The 14,725-nt window shown below is 39.0% G+C and overlaps 2 protein-coding genes across 3 annotated transcripts in view; both read left to right on the top strand.

The window, feature by feature from the left end:
• The window catches only part of ADAMTS10 (ADAM metallopeptidase with thrombospondin type 1 motif 10), a 98,881-nt gene extending 90,072 nt beyond the window's left edge, over window positions 1–8,809 (top strand). For both annotated transcript variants that reach the window (XM_075204674.1, XM_075204675.1), the window contains 4 exons: window positions 3,229–3,433; window positions 4,831–5,007; window positions 5,109–5,265; window positions 5,517–8,809. In XM_075204674.1, the coding sequence (XP_075060775.1) occupies window positions 3,229–3,433; window positions 4,831–5,007; window positions 5,109–5,265; window positions 5,517–5,626 (649 nt within the window). In that variant the 3' untranslated portion in view covers window positions 5,627–8,809. The remainder of the gene's footprint in view (window positions 1–3,228; window positions 3,434–4,830; window positions 5,008–5,108; window positions 5,266–5,516) is intronic.
• A 4,030-nt stretch (window positions 8,810–12,839) lies between these two features.
• MYO1F (myosin IF) overlaps window positions 12,840–14,725 on the top strand; it is a 112,144-nt gene continuing 110,258 nt past the window's right edge. The window contains exon 1 of the mRNA XM_075204673.1: window positions 12,840–13,141. Within this exon, the coding sequence (XP_075060774.1) occupies window positions 13,139–13,141 (3 nt within the window). The 5' untranslated portion in view covers window positions 12,840–13,138. The remainder of the gene's footprint in view (window positions 13,142–14,725) is intronic.

The following is a 14,725-nucleotide window of genomic DNA, read 5'->3' as shown; positions in this document are numbered from 1 at the left end:
AGCAGTATTTTAGGTGAAAAATAGAAAGGTTTATTTTATTATAAAGAGTGTTATAAAAGTGATAGGATGTTAAATTTTATTATGACATTATACACATTTGCACTGTGTGCCCCTTCAGAAGCTTCCACTTCTCTGCACACGTATGTGTACTTCTAGGTTGCAGTGACATCTAGGACCTTATTAAGAGTCGGACGCAAAGTCCGTTTAAGAAGTGTAGGAGTGGGAGTGTGCCGCAGCTTGGTAGGGTAATACCCTACCGAGCTGCGAGCAGTTCCTGCAGCTAGCTAACGCTTGCGCCACCTTATTTCTGCCGCACAGCTTTAGCCCTGTTTTGACGTGTGTTGCGTCTGCGCCTCACTGCGACTAGGATGTATTTACATGGTCACGCCTTACACAATTCCACGTTCCTCCCATTCTCTCATAGTGAGTTGCAAGCTGTCGCAAGTGTTAATTTCGTCCAAGATGTAGGCTGATTTTGTGCTTTGTGCACATGCGTGGTAGTGCTTTTTGGTTAGATGCGCCTAAAACGGACTTTGCGTCCGACTCTAAATGAGGTCCCTAGTGAGAATGAAGGGTAGGTGTGCATCATGAAATGCACTGAGTGCGCCATCCATGTGCATGGTGCAAAAAAGGGAATTTGTGGTGCACTTCAGAAATGATCTCTACTAATTAGAAAGATATTGTGATCAAAAACTGCTTCCCTACATAGACGCCAAGATGCTTCTTGGCAGCTATCTAGTGAAGCATTTTTTTTACCTTAACGGACAGTTGTATATTCTGTTAATGTACAGTTTTTCAAAAGTAGCTGATCTGTAGAGTATACAGTACATGGAAGACTACATTTCAAAGAACAATACAGCTAATATCAACAGAAGCCATATCCTACCTTATTTCCAGAGTCCCTCTTCTCACGTGCACTCTTTTCTTAAAGAGGTCTTAACAAGCCCTATTACATCATAACATTGCAAAGAGCATAGATTGTAAACTTGCGAGCAGGGCCCTCTCACCTCTTTGTCTGTTTTACCCAGTTTGTTTATTACTTTACTGTGTTTGTCCCCAATTGTAAAGCGCTATGGAATATGTTGACGCTATATAATGATGATGATGAAAGAGCGCTACACATTTCTTTATTGAACTGTCATTTGAGGAGAGGATTGCTCTCTAGTTACAAACAGATAGCATCTGATTACTTCACAGTGCCTAACTCACATATTCAACCTGTCCTTCTTCACTGGCACCTTCTCCTCCTTTCTCAAAAACACGCTTATCTCTCCTGTGCACAAGAAACCCTCTCTTGACTCTACCTCGCTCTCTAGCTACTGCCCCTTTGCTTCCAAACTACTTGAGCAGCTTGTATACAATCTACAATGAACTACTCATGACTAAATTGAAGGGTCACTTCTCCCTGCTCATCATCCTTGACCACTGTGCCACTTTCGATACAGTCAACCACCCTCTTCTCCTTGACACCCTTCACTTCCTTGGCCTTCACAGCAGTGTTTCTCCTGGTTTACCTGCTACCTTTCAGTGCCTTTACTACTGACATATGCTTACCTCCACTTCCTCTATCTGTTGAAGCCCCTCAAGGCTCTGTCCCTTGCCCTTCGCTTTTCTCTCTTTACACAACTTCTCTTGCTGAACTTCTTTGACCTCCTCTACCAATTCTTTACTGATGACAAACAAATCTAATTGATCTCCTCTGACATCCATCTCTCTTATGCCATGTGTAGAACTGTCTCTTTGTCTTCTCCATCTGGATGTCCCAATTCTATCTAAAGCTCAATATGTCCAAAACAGAGCTTATCATCTCTTCCCCTCCTGTAGTGTTACAACTCCTGCAACCCTTAACTGTAGACAATATCATTATCTCCCTATTCCCTAACCCTGGTGTTTTAGTGTAATCCTTGCCTATGCCTCCAGCCTTGTTCTACAAATCTTGTACTCTCTAGTCACCCCTTTCCCATCTTAACTGCTGCAACTTCTACTATCTGGCCTTTCTTTCACACATCTTCCTCCTCTACAATCTGTCCTAAATGCTACAGCAAGACTGATCTTCCTCTCTTGCTGCAAATCCCTGCCCTAGCTCCCTATTTCCTCCAGAATTCAATTCAAGCTTCTCACAGTCACCAACTCCTCCCTTCAAAGATCTCTGACTTTGACTCCTTCTTCCTTTCTTCAATCTGAGCTATGCCTCTCCTGCTCTCTGGTACCCACCTTTCACTCCTGCCGTTTATTCTACCCCCTCCTGATACTACTCCCTCTGCATGTTTCATCAGCTCCAGTTGCATGCCCACTCCATGTCCTTCTAACTCTTACCGTTTCAGCATTTCCTTCTCCCTCTAGATTGTAAGCTCTCCTGAGCAGGGCCCTTTCTACCATTTGTCTCACATCTGCACCACCTTCATTAAACTCATCTGTACTTGTTCTTCTTTTATGTGCAATTGCATTTTGTATCATTTGTAATTTTGAATGTCTGGCGCTGTTGAGTCTAGCAAATAAACAAATATTCTAATCACTAAATACATATAAGCTAGAGTTTTTAATATATAATGTATAGTATGTATGTAATGTATAGTAGAGAAACAGGTAAGTGCTGTGAAGATGATACTCTTTTTCACATTTGATTGAGAAGCAATTAAAGGTTGTTTTTTTACTTTTTGACAAACCCTTCTTAAAATTAATCTTCAACCATGTTATCTGCCCCACTTATATTCATTGCCCTCCAGCACCCACAAAAGGCATATCTGTGGATATATCTACATCTAATTGTTTCACAATTACATACTTTACTTTGCTTATGCTTGCTCACCATCATTCTGCCTCACTAGGTGTAAAGAGAGACAAGTTAAAAAAAAACGCAAATATGAATATATGGAAGAATGCGTGTGCATTTTTGGTGCATATGCGCAGTACGGAAATGCATATCTTACACGCAAAACAGTTTACATATATGTAACTATTTTTGAGTCCCTTAGACAGCAAGGACTGTAAGCTGTAAGCTGCATTTCACGTCAATATGTAAATGGTTTTGAAGGGTTTTGATACAGATAGGTGAATGCAGTGATGTAATATCTTTTAGTAAGTACAATCTGAAATTATAAATGGGTGTAAAGTGGGAGATAAGTTAGCTGTATATCTTTGAAAGTATTTGCTTCCCGATGTGTATAACACATTACAAAACTTGTGTTTATCAATTTCCATGTGTACTAAAAACTGTCTCTATAATAGGTGGTCAGTTGGTGGATGGTCTGAGTGCAGCCGGAGCTGTAACTCCGGTGTGCGCACTCGCAGTGTTATCTGCCAACGTAAAGTATCAACGGGGAAGGAGAAATCTCTGGATGATAGCAACTGTACACCACCTCGTCCTACCATGCTGGAGCCCTGCAACACCAAGGCATGCCCACCAGAATGGGTGGCACTGGACTGGTCTGAGGTAACACGCTGTGCTTAAAGTGGAAATGTGAGGAATTCATTTTCTTGGATTGTGCACAAAGTACTGTAGCCTGCAAGAGTCTATGGGCCTGAGTCATTAAGGAAAGTAAGACAAAAAAAGGAGTAAATGTTCTCCTGGCCAAACCATGTTGCAATGCAAGGGGGTGAAAATTAGATTTTTATTTTGCACGTAAAATAAATACTGGCTGTTTTTTCATTTTGCACACAAATACTTGACAGCTGTATTTGTACACTGAAATTTAAAGTTGATCTAAGGCATGCCCTTTCACAACTATAAATCTTACCCACATTTAAAATTTACCTCCCCCTCAAATGAAAAATGGTTTTGCCAAGGTGGAAGATTACTCCTTTTTTATGCTTTGCTCTGGCCCTATAATTCTAACCTCTGTGCACAAACATCAGCATTGTAATAAAGCGTCCTCTTGTTTGTGTGTTGCAAAGGTTAAGTGCAGGATATCTAGCTTAAGCCGGATCACTCCCTGATGTGGTTATTTTAGAGTAAAACTACAGAGTGCATTAATCTTTGATAATCAATGTGCACAGTTTGTGAAATAACACTGTGTTAGCTGCAGTGCTGTGACTGCAACAAGGTATGTGTCTCAGCTGGCTTCATATAGTGTGAAATACTTGTCTCCAAATGTTTATATCAATGAAAACAAGGAGATGAGAAAGATATCATGATATGACAGGCTTAGGTCCATTTGTTGCTATGGGCAAGAAAAAAATTAGTAAGCAGCACCGTTTTGGCAGCGCTGACCTATACAGCAGCCGCGGCGCTGCCAAAGAAGCGTCCGCGGCGGTGCTGTATACAATACAGCACCGCCGCGGATGCTTCTTTTACAGCGCCGTGGCTGCTGTATAGGACAGTGCCGATATGGTGGGCACTGAGTTAGCGCAAGGGGGGGGGGTTTCTGGAGACTCAGAAACCCCCCCTGCGTGCGCCACTGCATTAACCAGATAAAAAGATTCATTTTAAAAACAGAATATACACGTACCAGAAGTACAAATTAGTCAAGCATTGAATGGACAATGAAATGGCTCCTACATCGACAAAGCTCCGTAGGCAGCCTGGATCCAAACCACCTCTATGCGTTTTATCTATGCAGACTTCGTCAGGAGGGGTAGATCCACACCCAAATAGAATACCTTTTATAGGCTCAAACCAAATTAATCACAGCTGAGTATCAAAAATCACTGTGAGACATGCCAATGCATAATATAAACATTAAAAGATGGATAATAGTGCACAAATACAATAATAGTGTATCAGTTACATTGAAGACATGATTAGTAGGTGGACTAACAAAATATATATAGAGAAATTTTACATATCAGAGCCAGCATTTAAAATATATATATATATATTTGTCCCTACAGTGCACTCCAAGCTGTGGTCCCGGGTACAGACACAGAGTTGTCCTTTGCAAGGCAGGAGACAATGATAACACCTTACCCCCTGCCCAATGCCGAGCTGATGACAAGCCTGCAACTACCATGAGATGTACCCTGCAGAGGTGTCCTCCACCACGCTGGGTGACAGGTGATTGGGCTGAGGTATGGTTTACAAAATAAAAATGATTACATCCTTCACATACTTTATTTCCAGTCTGCTAAATACCTACTGCAATGTTTATTTAAACCATTGTTTGTCTCAGTGTTCAGCCCAGTGTGGACTTGGGCAACAGAGACGATCTGTACAATGTGTGAGCCACACAGGGCAGCCGTCAGTGGAATGCATAGAGTCCCTGCGCCCCTCTGCTATGCAGCAGTGTGAAAACAAATGTGAGGCTGGACCTTCTGACAGCCCAGATGGTAAGACCCTCTCAGTTTCTCCAGAAAATCTTACATGTCTTTGCAGTTCTTCCTCTATTTTTTCGTCGTTACTTTCACTCAGTTATTATTTCCTCTTATGTGCCCCACTTCTGTGCCCCAGTCTCTCTTCCCTCCCACAGCATGACACTCACCTCCTATATACATTTTTTCCTCCTTCCTACATGCATCAATAGACCATTTTCTCCTGTTCTCCCTGCCTCTAATATTATTTCCTCTTACTCTCTCTACAGAATGTAAGGATGTCAACAAAGTAGCCTACTGCCCCCTGGTGCTCAAATTTAAGTTCTGCAGCCGACCCTACTTCAGACAGATGTGTTGCCGGACCTGTCAGGGCCATTGACTCTAATCAAGAGAGTCCTATTCTTTTATCTTTCTTAAGTTCTTTCAACCACCTCCCACCTTTCTTTTTGTTTTCTCAGACTTTGCTCTCCTCACTCCAAAACTTTTTCTAGTCAACTTTCCTCTTTTTTTTTATTTGTAACTATTGCTCTGCTGTTTTCACTGCTATTGCTCTACACTATATTTTTATTTTTAATTTCCCAAACTTACTTTTCTCTTTATCCTTCCTGTTACTGCAGTCTCAAACCCTTTTCACTCCCTCATACTTTGTTTCCTCTTTTTCTACTCCACTCTTCACTTCCTCCTGTTTGACTCATCCTCCTTCTTTTTCACATATAGTCTGACATGCTCTGAATTTTCTTTCTTATATCCAGTCTCATCCAATGTCCATGTTTGCCTATTTTTCACATCTCTTGATTCTTGGGGCACAGGCATACTATAAATAACACAATTAACACTTCACTATCAAGGACACTACTGCTGGAAAGCATGAGGTAGTGTCCGTGGTTTATTGATGGCTTAATAGAAACAGATATTTGTAATTCTAGAAGAGCTATTAGAGATTGTCTCTATTTTATGGGATCCATTTTGAATTATCCACTAGGTCAAAAAGACATGGTAGAGGACAATATTGCTAAAGATTCTGGGTTCTGCAAACATCAATAGAAAGTTCCTGTCTCACCCAGGTGTAGACTTAAACAACACTTGTGGATTCCTGGACTTAATGTTGTGTGATATAAACTAAATAATTCTAATATTCTTTACATTTTCAATTTCTAAATCTTTAGGGAATTATTATCAAGTTCTGGATATTACCTCAGGTACCCCTAAGGACATCAGCAAAAAAAGAATTATCCTAGCTGCAAATTGGGTGGGGTTAAAAATGGTACAATCATGTTTGCCAGTAGATAGTAAACAGGGGGCCAGATATGTAAACTGTATTAGGCAGTACATTAGCATGCCCAATTACAACTCCTGAATAGTACATACAACTTCATTTGCGGACATTTGGGCCATTCACTTATGGCCACTAATTAATTGTAGCCAAATTTTACATAATATATGTCCATTGGTGCTGCTTGGGCTACTTATATAATGCAGATTTTTATTTGTTATTTACCTGAAAATACTCTCTATGTGATTACACATATTTCTTCACATATTCATTTAATAATATGGTGCCAAATTTATATAAATAAGGGATAATAGTAATTTAAAAATGGTGCAAAGTTTATGTAACTATAACAACCAATGGAAAATAAGATCTTATATGCCTCCAGGTAAACAATGATGAAAGCTAATATCCAAGTGGTTGTTACAGGTTACAGCAAATTTGTTCTCCCTGACCCTTGTTATTAACTATGCCTGTGGTGCACATATACAAAATCAGAAATGTAAAACTGTCCTTCGTCTCAGGGCATTCGTGCTCCATTTTCATCCTTAACTTTATGTTTTGTAAAGATTCATTAGGAGCAACTGCAACTAGCGGTGCACCAAATCCCCAATTTGGTTCAGGATTGGGCCAAATACTAAGAGCTTATAGCAAGTCTTGGTTTGGCTGAATTCATCAAATTTAATTTGTAAGAGAGTTGTAACTTCCATGAGCTAGAGTTACATATAGTATTTTATCATGCATACTCATGCCACTAACGTTACTATTGCAAGTAAAGTTTGGTTGGTATTTGGTTGAATTTTTTTCAGTGTTTAAAAAAATCCTTAAATATGGATTTGGTACATCACTAACTACAATTCTGTAAAATAATTTCCATACAGCCTGCTTTCATTTACATGGTTGTGGAAAAAGAGACCATAGTGCACATACAGTTATGAGTGGTGCTTTTTTTATGCATTTTTTTTTTTATTAATATCACAACTACTTGAGTGTAACGGTTTTGTTTCATTTTACTTGTAAGGGTTTGGTTTACTTTGTAGCTGACTGCTTGATTATGGCAACAAATTTGTGTCATTGTTTCTTGCTAAAGAGCATTGAACAGTTCATATGACAAAATGAAGTTCTTTAATTGGATATCTGAGTACACCTACTCTTTCTCCGGAGCAAACAGCAAGATCCAAATCTAAAAAAACCCCTGACATTTTAGATATTTCACCAATATTCTTCCAATTATGTGAATGTATAACATAAACGTATCAGTTGATGTAACAGGTAGCTTGTGTGAAGTATTCCTTCTAGGGTATGTATTTTGTCATTAGTTGCTGTGATGCTTTAATGGGAAAATGATTTAGTTTTTGAACACAGATAAAAAGGGAGGAGGTAAATTTAAAAAACCACAGCATCAGATTAGGTAGAATAACATTGATACTTATTTTTGTCAATTTCAAGTTGGAAGCTACATAAAATAACCGTTATGTGTTAACCCTAAAAGGTGCTATATTGCTTTCTGCTAAGTTTATTGTTTCCTAAAGTTCTATAGCTATAAGTGCAAAAACAAGTATAGATACATTTCTTTATTATACTTAATGTTTTTATGGTGGCTACATCTTTTTTTAACATCTTAAGATATTACTTATTGTGATGGAATTACATACATACCCACAATCTTTTGTCAGAGTATATTCTTTTTAGGCACCAATTGAACAAATAATTTGTTGCAACTTAAACCCTGCTGTAACTCTTTGTGATAATTAGACTGCTTTCAGACTGAAATAATCCTTTGTGTCTTTGCTGAAAACTCAGGTCTCCTGTTCAAAGCCTATTGCTACTGTTTGTGATGAACAAAATGTTGTACAAGATACATTCAGAAATATACATATTTTACACTCTTACACTCTGTTAGGTCATTTACATTTAAGATTATGTTAAAAAAAAAAATTATCTGACGTTAAGCCTTAAATGTATTTTCTCTCCCTGCTTCTCACTAATAAATAATGTTAATGTAAATCATTTAACCCCTATCCTCATGGAGAGAAAATAAATATATTGGTTTGTAGATGGCTGCAAATTGAAAGTTTGACTTACACAGGGTGAGGAACCTTATTCATTTCAGTGTTGCAATAAACCATTTTTTTCAGTATGTAGACACACAGTTATGGTGAAATAAGGACCATCTTTGTCCATCTGGAGGCAAATGGGTTTTTTTTTTTTTTATTTCAAACAATACTAATTTTCCTTGAAATAACATTACCAGAACAGATTTAAAGAGGATGATTAATGACCTATTTGTTAAAAAAAACAGATGTATAAATAGGAAACTAAAATCTCCTTTGTCTCAGTGAATCTGCATTGTGATTCTTTTATTAGTCTGTAATCTGAAGAGATGGCGTATAACTGGGATGTGATGGTGTAGTGTAACCAACTGGCTGGGCTAATGCAAACAACAGCAGGATGAGAGTTTTCACAATATGATAAACACTGTAATCTTGCAGCACTACAAGCAATCCTCTTCTGTTAGCGAGATGGTTACCATATGCCTTCCCATAGATCATCATCATTTAATTATATAGCACCAGAACCCTGCAGCACTGTACAGAGAACTCACTCACATCAGTTCCTGCCCCATTGGGGATTACAGTCTAAATTGCCTATCACACAGACTAGGGTAAATTTTTTAGTAGCCAATTAACCTACCAGTATGTTTTTGGAGTGTGGGAGGAAACAGGAGCACCCACAGGAAACTCACGCAAACACAGGGAGAACATACAAACTCCTCACAGATAAGGCCATGGTCGGGAATTGAACTCATGACCCAAATGCTGTAAGGCAGAAGTGCTAACCACTTAGCCACCATGCTGCCAGATACAGTTCATCCCTCTGACCGGGGTATATTAAAATCTGATTTAGCAAAATCGCATCTTGTTTTGCTGTTTCTGATGCATTTTCAAACTTAGGGTAATGTTTTAGTGTCATTTCTCTTTGAAAACATTAAATCTGAAACTTGAAATAGAGGAAACGCAAGTTGTGTGCTTTGCAATGAAATTAGTACAGCAATGTAGTAATGTACTAAGAACAATGTTCTGTTTTCACATGTAAAATAAGACGTGGTTATCCAAAGTTTCATAGGGGTGATTATACTGGAATTTATTCAAATTGCATCCTCCTTGAGCAATCTGTCTATAAATTATGAAATAAACCCCAAAAATCCTGAATGCTCGGGTGATGAGTGTATATAATACAAACCACTTTTTACATTTCTAAAATCCCTAGTCAGCCCTAGCGTGTTAGAACTGACTTCCACTAACGTGGGGGATGGGGGCAACAAGAGTAGGGCCCCCTGCCAGTTGATACCAGCACCAGCCTGGTCAACATGGGGCTGTTTCCTCCTCCTAAAAACTACCAGCTCTGCTCTGAGAACTCTGGAGCTCAGGTAGCCCTTGGCAGTTGGTCCTGGGATCAGGGGCTGACCTAGACTTTATGGTTAGGGGGGGGCAATTTTGCATAATCACACCCCTCCTTTACTCTGATTGGCTGACCCGCCTTAAACCCCGCCTTCCGCTCGCGATTGAACCCACCCCTTCCCGTTTTGCTTACTGCTGCTGGGGGGGGGGCGAATGCCCCGATCACCCCCCCGGATCCGCCACTGCCTGGAATAATGTAAAATATTAACACCCATGGGGGTATGTGACAGAATAATAAATAATAAAGGCGCTAGGTGAGATGTGAATCCAAAAATCCAAAGTGTATACAGACACAAATCTGAGTGAGAATAAAAAAAAAATCACACACTGTGGGCAGCTTCTCAATCTTAGCACTTATTTGCAAGTGCCCAAGCACCTTAAAGACATGAGATGGAGAAAAGAAGCGCCGCACATTGTCTACCTAAACCAAAACAATCAATTATTTTCCAAACACAAATAGTGTAGCCTCGTACCAAGTGGTAAGAACAATAACAGCTTATCTGGTGATTGTAATCCCTTCTGGATAACTTGAAAGTTGTATCTTCTTAATATACAATATACAATATAGCAACCAATCAGAATCTAGCTGTAATTTTGTAGAATGTACTAAATAAATGATAGCTAGAATCTGATTGGTTGATATAGGCAACATCTCCACTTTTTCAAACCCGCAGTTTAGTAAATATACCCCTTGGAGTGGCAACTTTAGTGTAATGTGAAAGAGTTCACAAGACCAGTGCCCAATCTTCTAAAATAATAATAAATAAAGTAATAGTAATAGTAATAAGTAAATTGTAAACAAATACACATTTGTGAGACAAAATTGAATTACATAAAACAACCCCCATATGGAAATTCTTTGCAATTCAAAAGGAAATCTTGTGAAGTATTTTGTTATTCTAAGCGTAATTGGGTATGAACATTAAAATAAATATATGGAGCAAACTTCTCAAGAGGAACACCAAGTACTGAATCATTTTGTCCTGAAATAGCTGTCAGTGTCAATAGCCACTCAGCGAATCACAAGTGGTTAACATTGCTGGCCGCGATATGACCGGCTGGCAAGTGGGATACCTTATATTCCAAAAAAAAAAACCTTAACCCCTGTCTGTGTTTACTTTATTCTGCTACAGTAGTATAGTGTACCAGGATCTTACCCCTACCATTCTTACACACTGACCACATGTGGTCTTATCCCCACTATAACAGGGGGACCCCATCATCATCATCAGGTATTTATATAGCGCCACTAATTCCACAGGGCTGTACAGAGAACTCTCTCACATCAGTCCCCGCCCCTTTGGAGCTTACAGTCTAAATTCCCTAACGTACACACACACATATCGAGAGAGAGACTAGAGTCAATTTTGATAGCTGCCAATTAACCTACCAGTATGTTTTTGGAGTGTGGGAGGAGACTGGAGCACCCGGAGGAAACCCACGCAAACACAGGGAGAACATACAAACTCCACATAGATAAGGCCATGGTCAGCAATCAAACTCATGACTCTAGTGCTGTGAAGCAGAAGTGCTAACCACTGAGCCACCGTGCTGCAGGATTCCCTGTTGTAGTGTTATCCAGGCCAGCTTGTCAAGTGTGGTTTTGGTTTCTTCTCTAGCAGGGGGAGCCGATGATTGTTGTCCTGTTGGTTTAGTAGATCCAGGTCAGAATGTATATAAGCATGTGGATTTTAAAAGGGGCATGTACATGCTCATCATTTTCACACCATATTTTACCATGCGGTTTGGTGTTTTCAAGACAGACAGACATTGAATGCAGTTTTAGAAATATGACACGTTCTGTAGTTTTTATTTAAAACCTCATTCAGAAACAGATTTTAATACATTACTGGCTTCAGTATGAAATGTATGTATAGAAAGAGTACATGAGGTTACCAGCAGCTGCTATTCACTAGTGGCAGATCTGCCGGACATTCAGGGCCATTGTGGTTTCAACAGACATGGTTTAATAACATGTACAGGCGGTCAGCAAGCCAGCAGAAGTGTTGCTCAACTTAAGCCACATCTGCTAGTTGTCTGATGATGACACCAAAGGAACTGTACTAATGACAGTTTGCATCATTTCCCCAAACTATGCCAGTTTTTATTACACGTATAAAATGCTGCTGAATGTGTCTTTTCCCCCTTACTTATTATAGGAAATAAGGTGGAGGCAGACCATTAATGGTATATAACTTAGCAGAGTATTGCCAGGCTCCATAGCAAAGTTTGGGTAGGGGCCTGTCAATACAGCTGTAACCTCACTGGCAAGAACTCACTTTGCTCTAAAAAGGGCAGAGAAGGAGCCTCTTCTGTACATTTGCAAAAGAGGACTCTGCTCTTTTCATCACAGAGCAGTATCCTGGGTTGGGGGTGATGTGGGGGCCCAGGGGTCTGGGTGGGGTATCCTGCAGCGGTCCTCAGACTGGGGGAGGGAGCACGGGCATTGCCGGGGCCCCTCTCACCCCTCTGGGCCCCTTATCAGCATGGTAGTTCTGCCACTGTAACTTAGGTCATTTTCATTTACCCATATACCACTACTACATATGATAATGTTCTGTTCCTTTTAACCCAATTAAGTTTCCATTTGCAATAATCTGGGCTGAATGAATGAACTACTGTTAAAGATGACTTCAGCCCAGGCAATTGTAAATAAAAAATTAGCGGGAAAACAGAAGCCGAAAATTGCTATATGGTAGAAAGGCGTCATGCTGGTTAGTCCCAATTTATAATTCCTTATTTGTCAAAGCCCTATTTTTTTCTGTTTATAAACCCATGACTTCCTGATACCCACCATTAACATATTTTGCTACTAATACTAATACAGGGAAGAAGGATGTATATTTGCAAATCTGGGCATAATAAATATTCTTTTAGGCCGCATAATATCCCCAAAATATGAATGTCCTTTTTTCTACTCTTCAGTCTTTCATCTACACATGTACATACCCCACCCCAAGCAAAATAATATTTTCGAAAAGCTGAAAATTAGAAAGAAGGAAGTGGCTGACTGACAGAGAGAGGAACTTTAGCAATAACTAATTTTCACTAAGCTGCGAACAGACTTCTTCAATCAACACTTGGATTATGATGGCATTTTAGGGTCCAGAGGACTTAACACAGCAGAAGCAGAATCAAGCCAGAAGGAATACAACTGACAATGGTAGTATGCTAATTATTTGTGCAACACAGAATAGAAAACATACTGTAGCTCTCAAATACTGCAGCTCTCAAATGACAGGCATGAAAGCTAAACTAATGTAAGCATCATAAATATGGATGAGAGTGAGGACATGTGATTTCAGAGAAACCACTGAATCACGGTAAAATGGTAGTGAATTATCTTTCATTCCTATACATGCGTAGATTGTCAACAGGTTGTCGTGTCTGCAGAATGGACTGTGTAACAAAGGGAGGGTTATAGAAATAAGATTATCTCAATTTGTCTGTATCTAGTCAGTGCAAACAGCAACTTTACATTTGAGTGTCATAGTCATATTTGTCTTTACTTTGTGATTATCAGCTTTGTCACAGAGAAAACCACACTGTTTTTTCATACATTTTTATAGCACTAAACTTTTCAATCGACAAGTTTGTTTCTTGATAGTGAGATATATGAATCTGAGGCAAACCTTTTTTTTGTCATAATAAAGGTGATTCATCCAAAGGTTGGTTACAATTTGTATAATGCCCTCTGGAAATGTTTGTCAGTTTTACAAACAGGCAAAATTGAATTTCAAGTTGGTTACTTATTTTGTGTATTTTGCTAAACAATTTTGTATAAGAGGAAGCTCTTCAGCAACTTGAGTAACAAACATCCAACATACTTTTCCATTCCTTCTATATAGTACATTGTATAATACAAATTTTGAATGTTATATTTATACTTAGATTATGTCCTCCTGGTGATAGATTGCTAGATACAAAAGAAGGTGCAATCTGTTTGTAGTCGATATAACCTGCAACAGGAAACACTGCAGTTCTGCCCTAAATATGCTGGTTCAGTGATTACTACAGGTATTTCCTTTAGAGAAATGAGAGAACAGACCTTGCTGATGTCGTGATGTTGTAATGTAGGTATATTGCTGAAGACCTTAATTATTTCAGGTCCTTCATACCAGCAACAATCCCTTCCACCACAATGGAAGTCATTTACAAATTGGAAAAATGTAGATGCACAGCACATTTTTATGTTAAATGTCAGATATATCTGTTTGACTCCCATGCCCTGGTGCATACTCCATTCCTGTTTCTGATGTTAAGCACACACAGATGCTATGGGAGACATTTGGGAGATAGGTAACCACATGCTGGACAAAGGCCTGCATGCTATCACTTCTGGATCATCCACTTCATTCATTACAACATTTCTATCTAAAATCATTGGAGCTTTGTTTAGATCTTTATGAAATCATGAGAGAAAGAAGATACCAGGGTTGCTTTATTTTATGTGTCATAAATGTAGATGTTGATGTATGTATATATAATATATATATATATATATATATATATATATATATCATTATCATCACCATTTATTTATATATATAAATAACTGATGATGATTAGAGTGCCGCTGATTCCGCAGTACTGTACAGATAACTCATTCACATCAGTCACTACCCCATTGATGCTTACAGTCTAAATCTTCTGACATACACACACACACAGAGAGAGAGAGAGAGAGAGAGAGAGAGAGAGAGAGAGAGAGACTAGGGTCAATTTGGTAGCAGCCAATTAACCTACA

Source organism: Mixophyes fleayi, chromosome 1 (assembly GCF_038048845.1).
Source record: "Mixophyes fleayi isolate aMixFle1 chromosome 1, aMixFle1.hap1, whole genome shotgun sequence".
Lineage (NCBI taxonomy): Eukaryota > Metazoa > Chordata > Amphibia > Anura > Limnodynastidae > Mixophyes > Mixophyes fleayi.
This window is presented reverse-complemented; position numbering and strand designations above follow the sequence as displayed.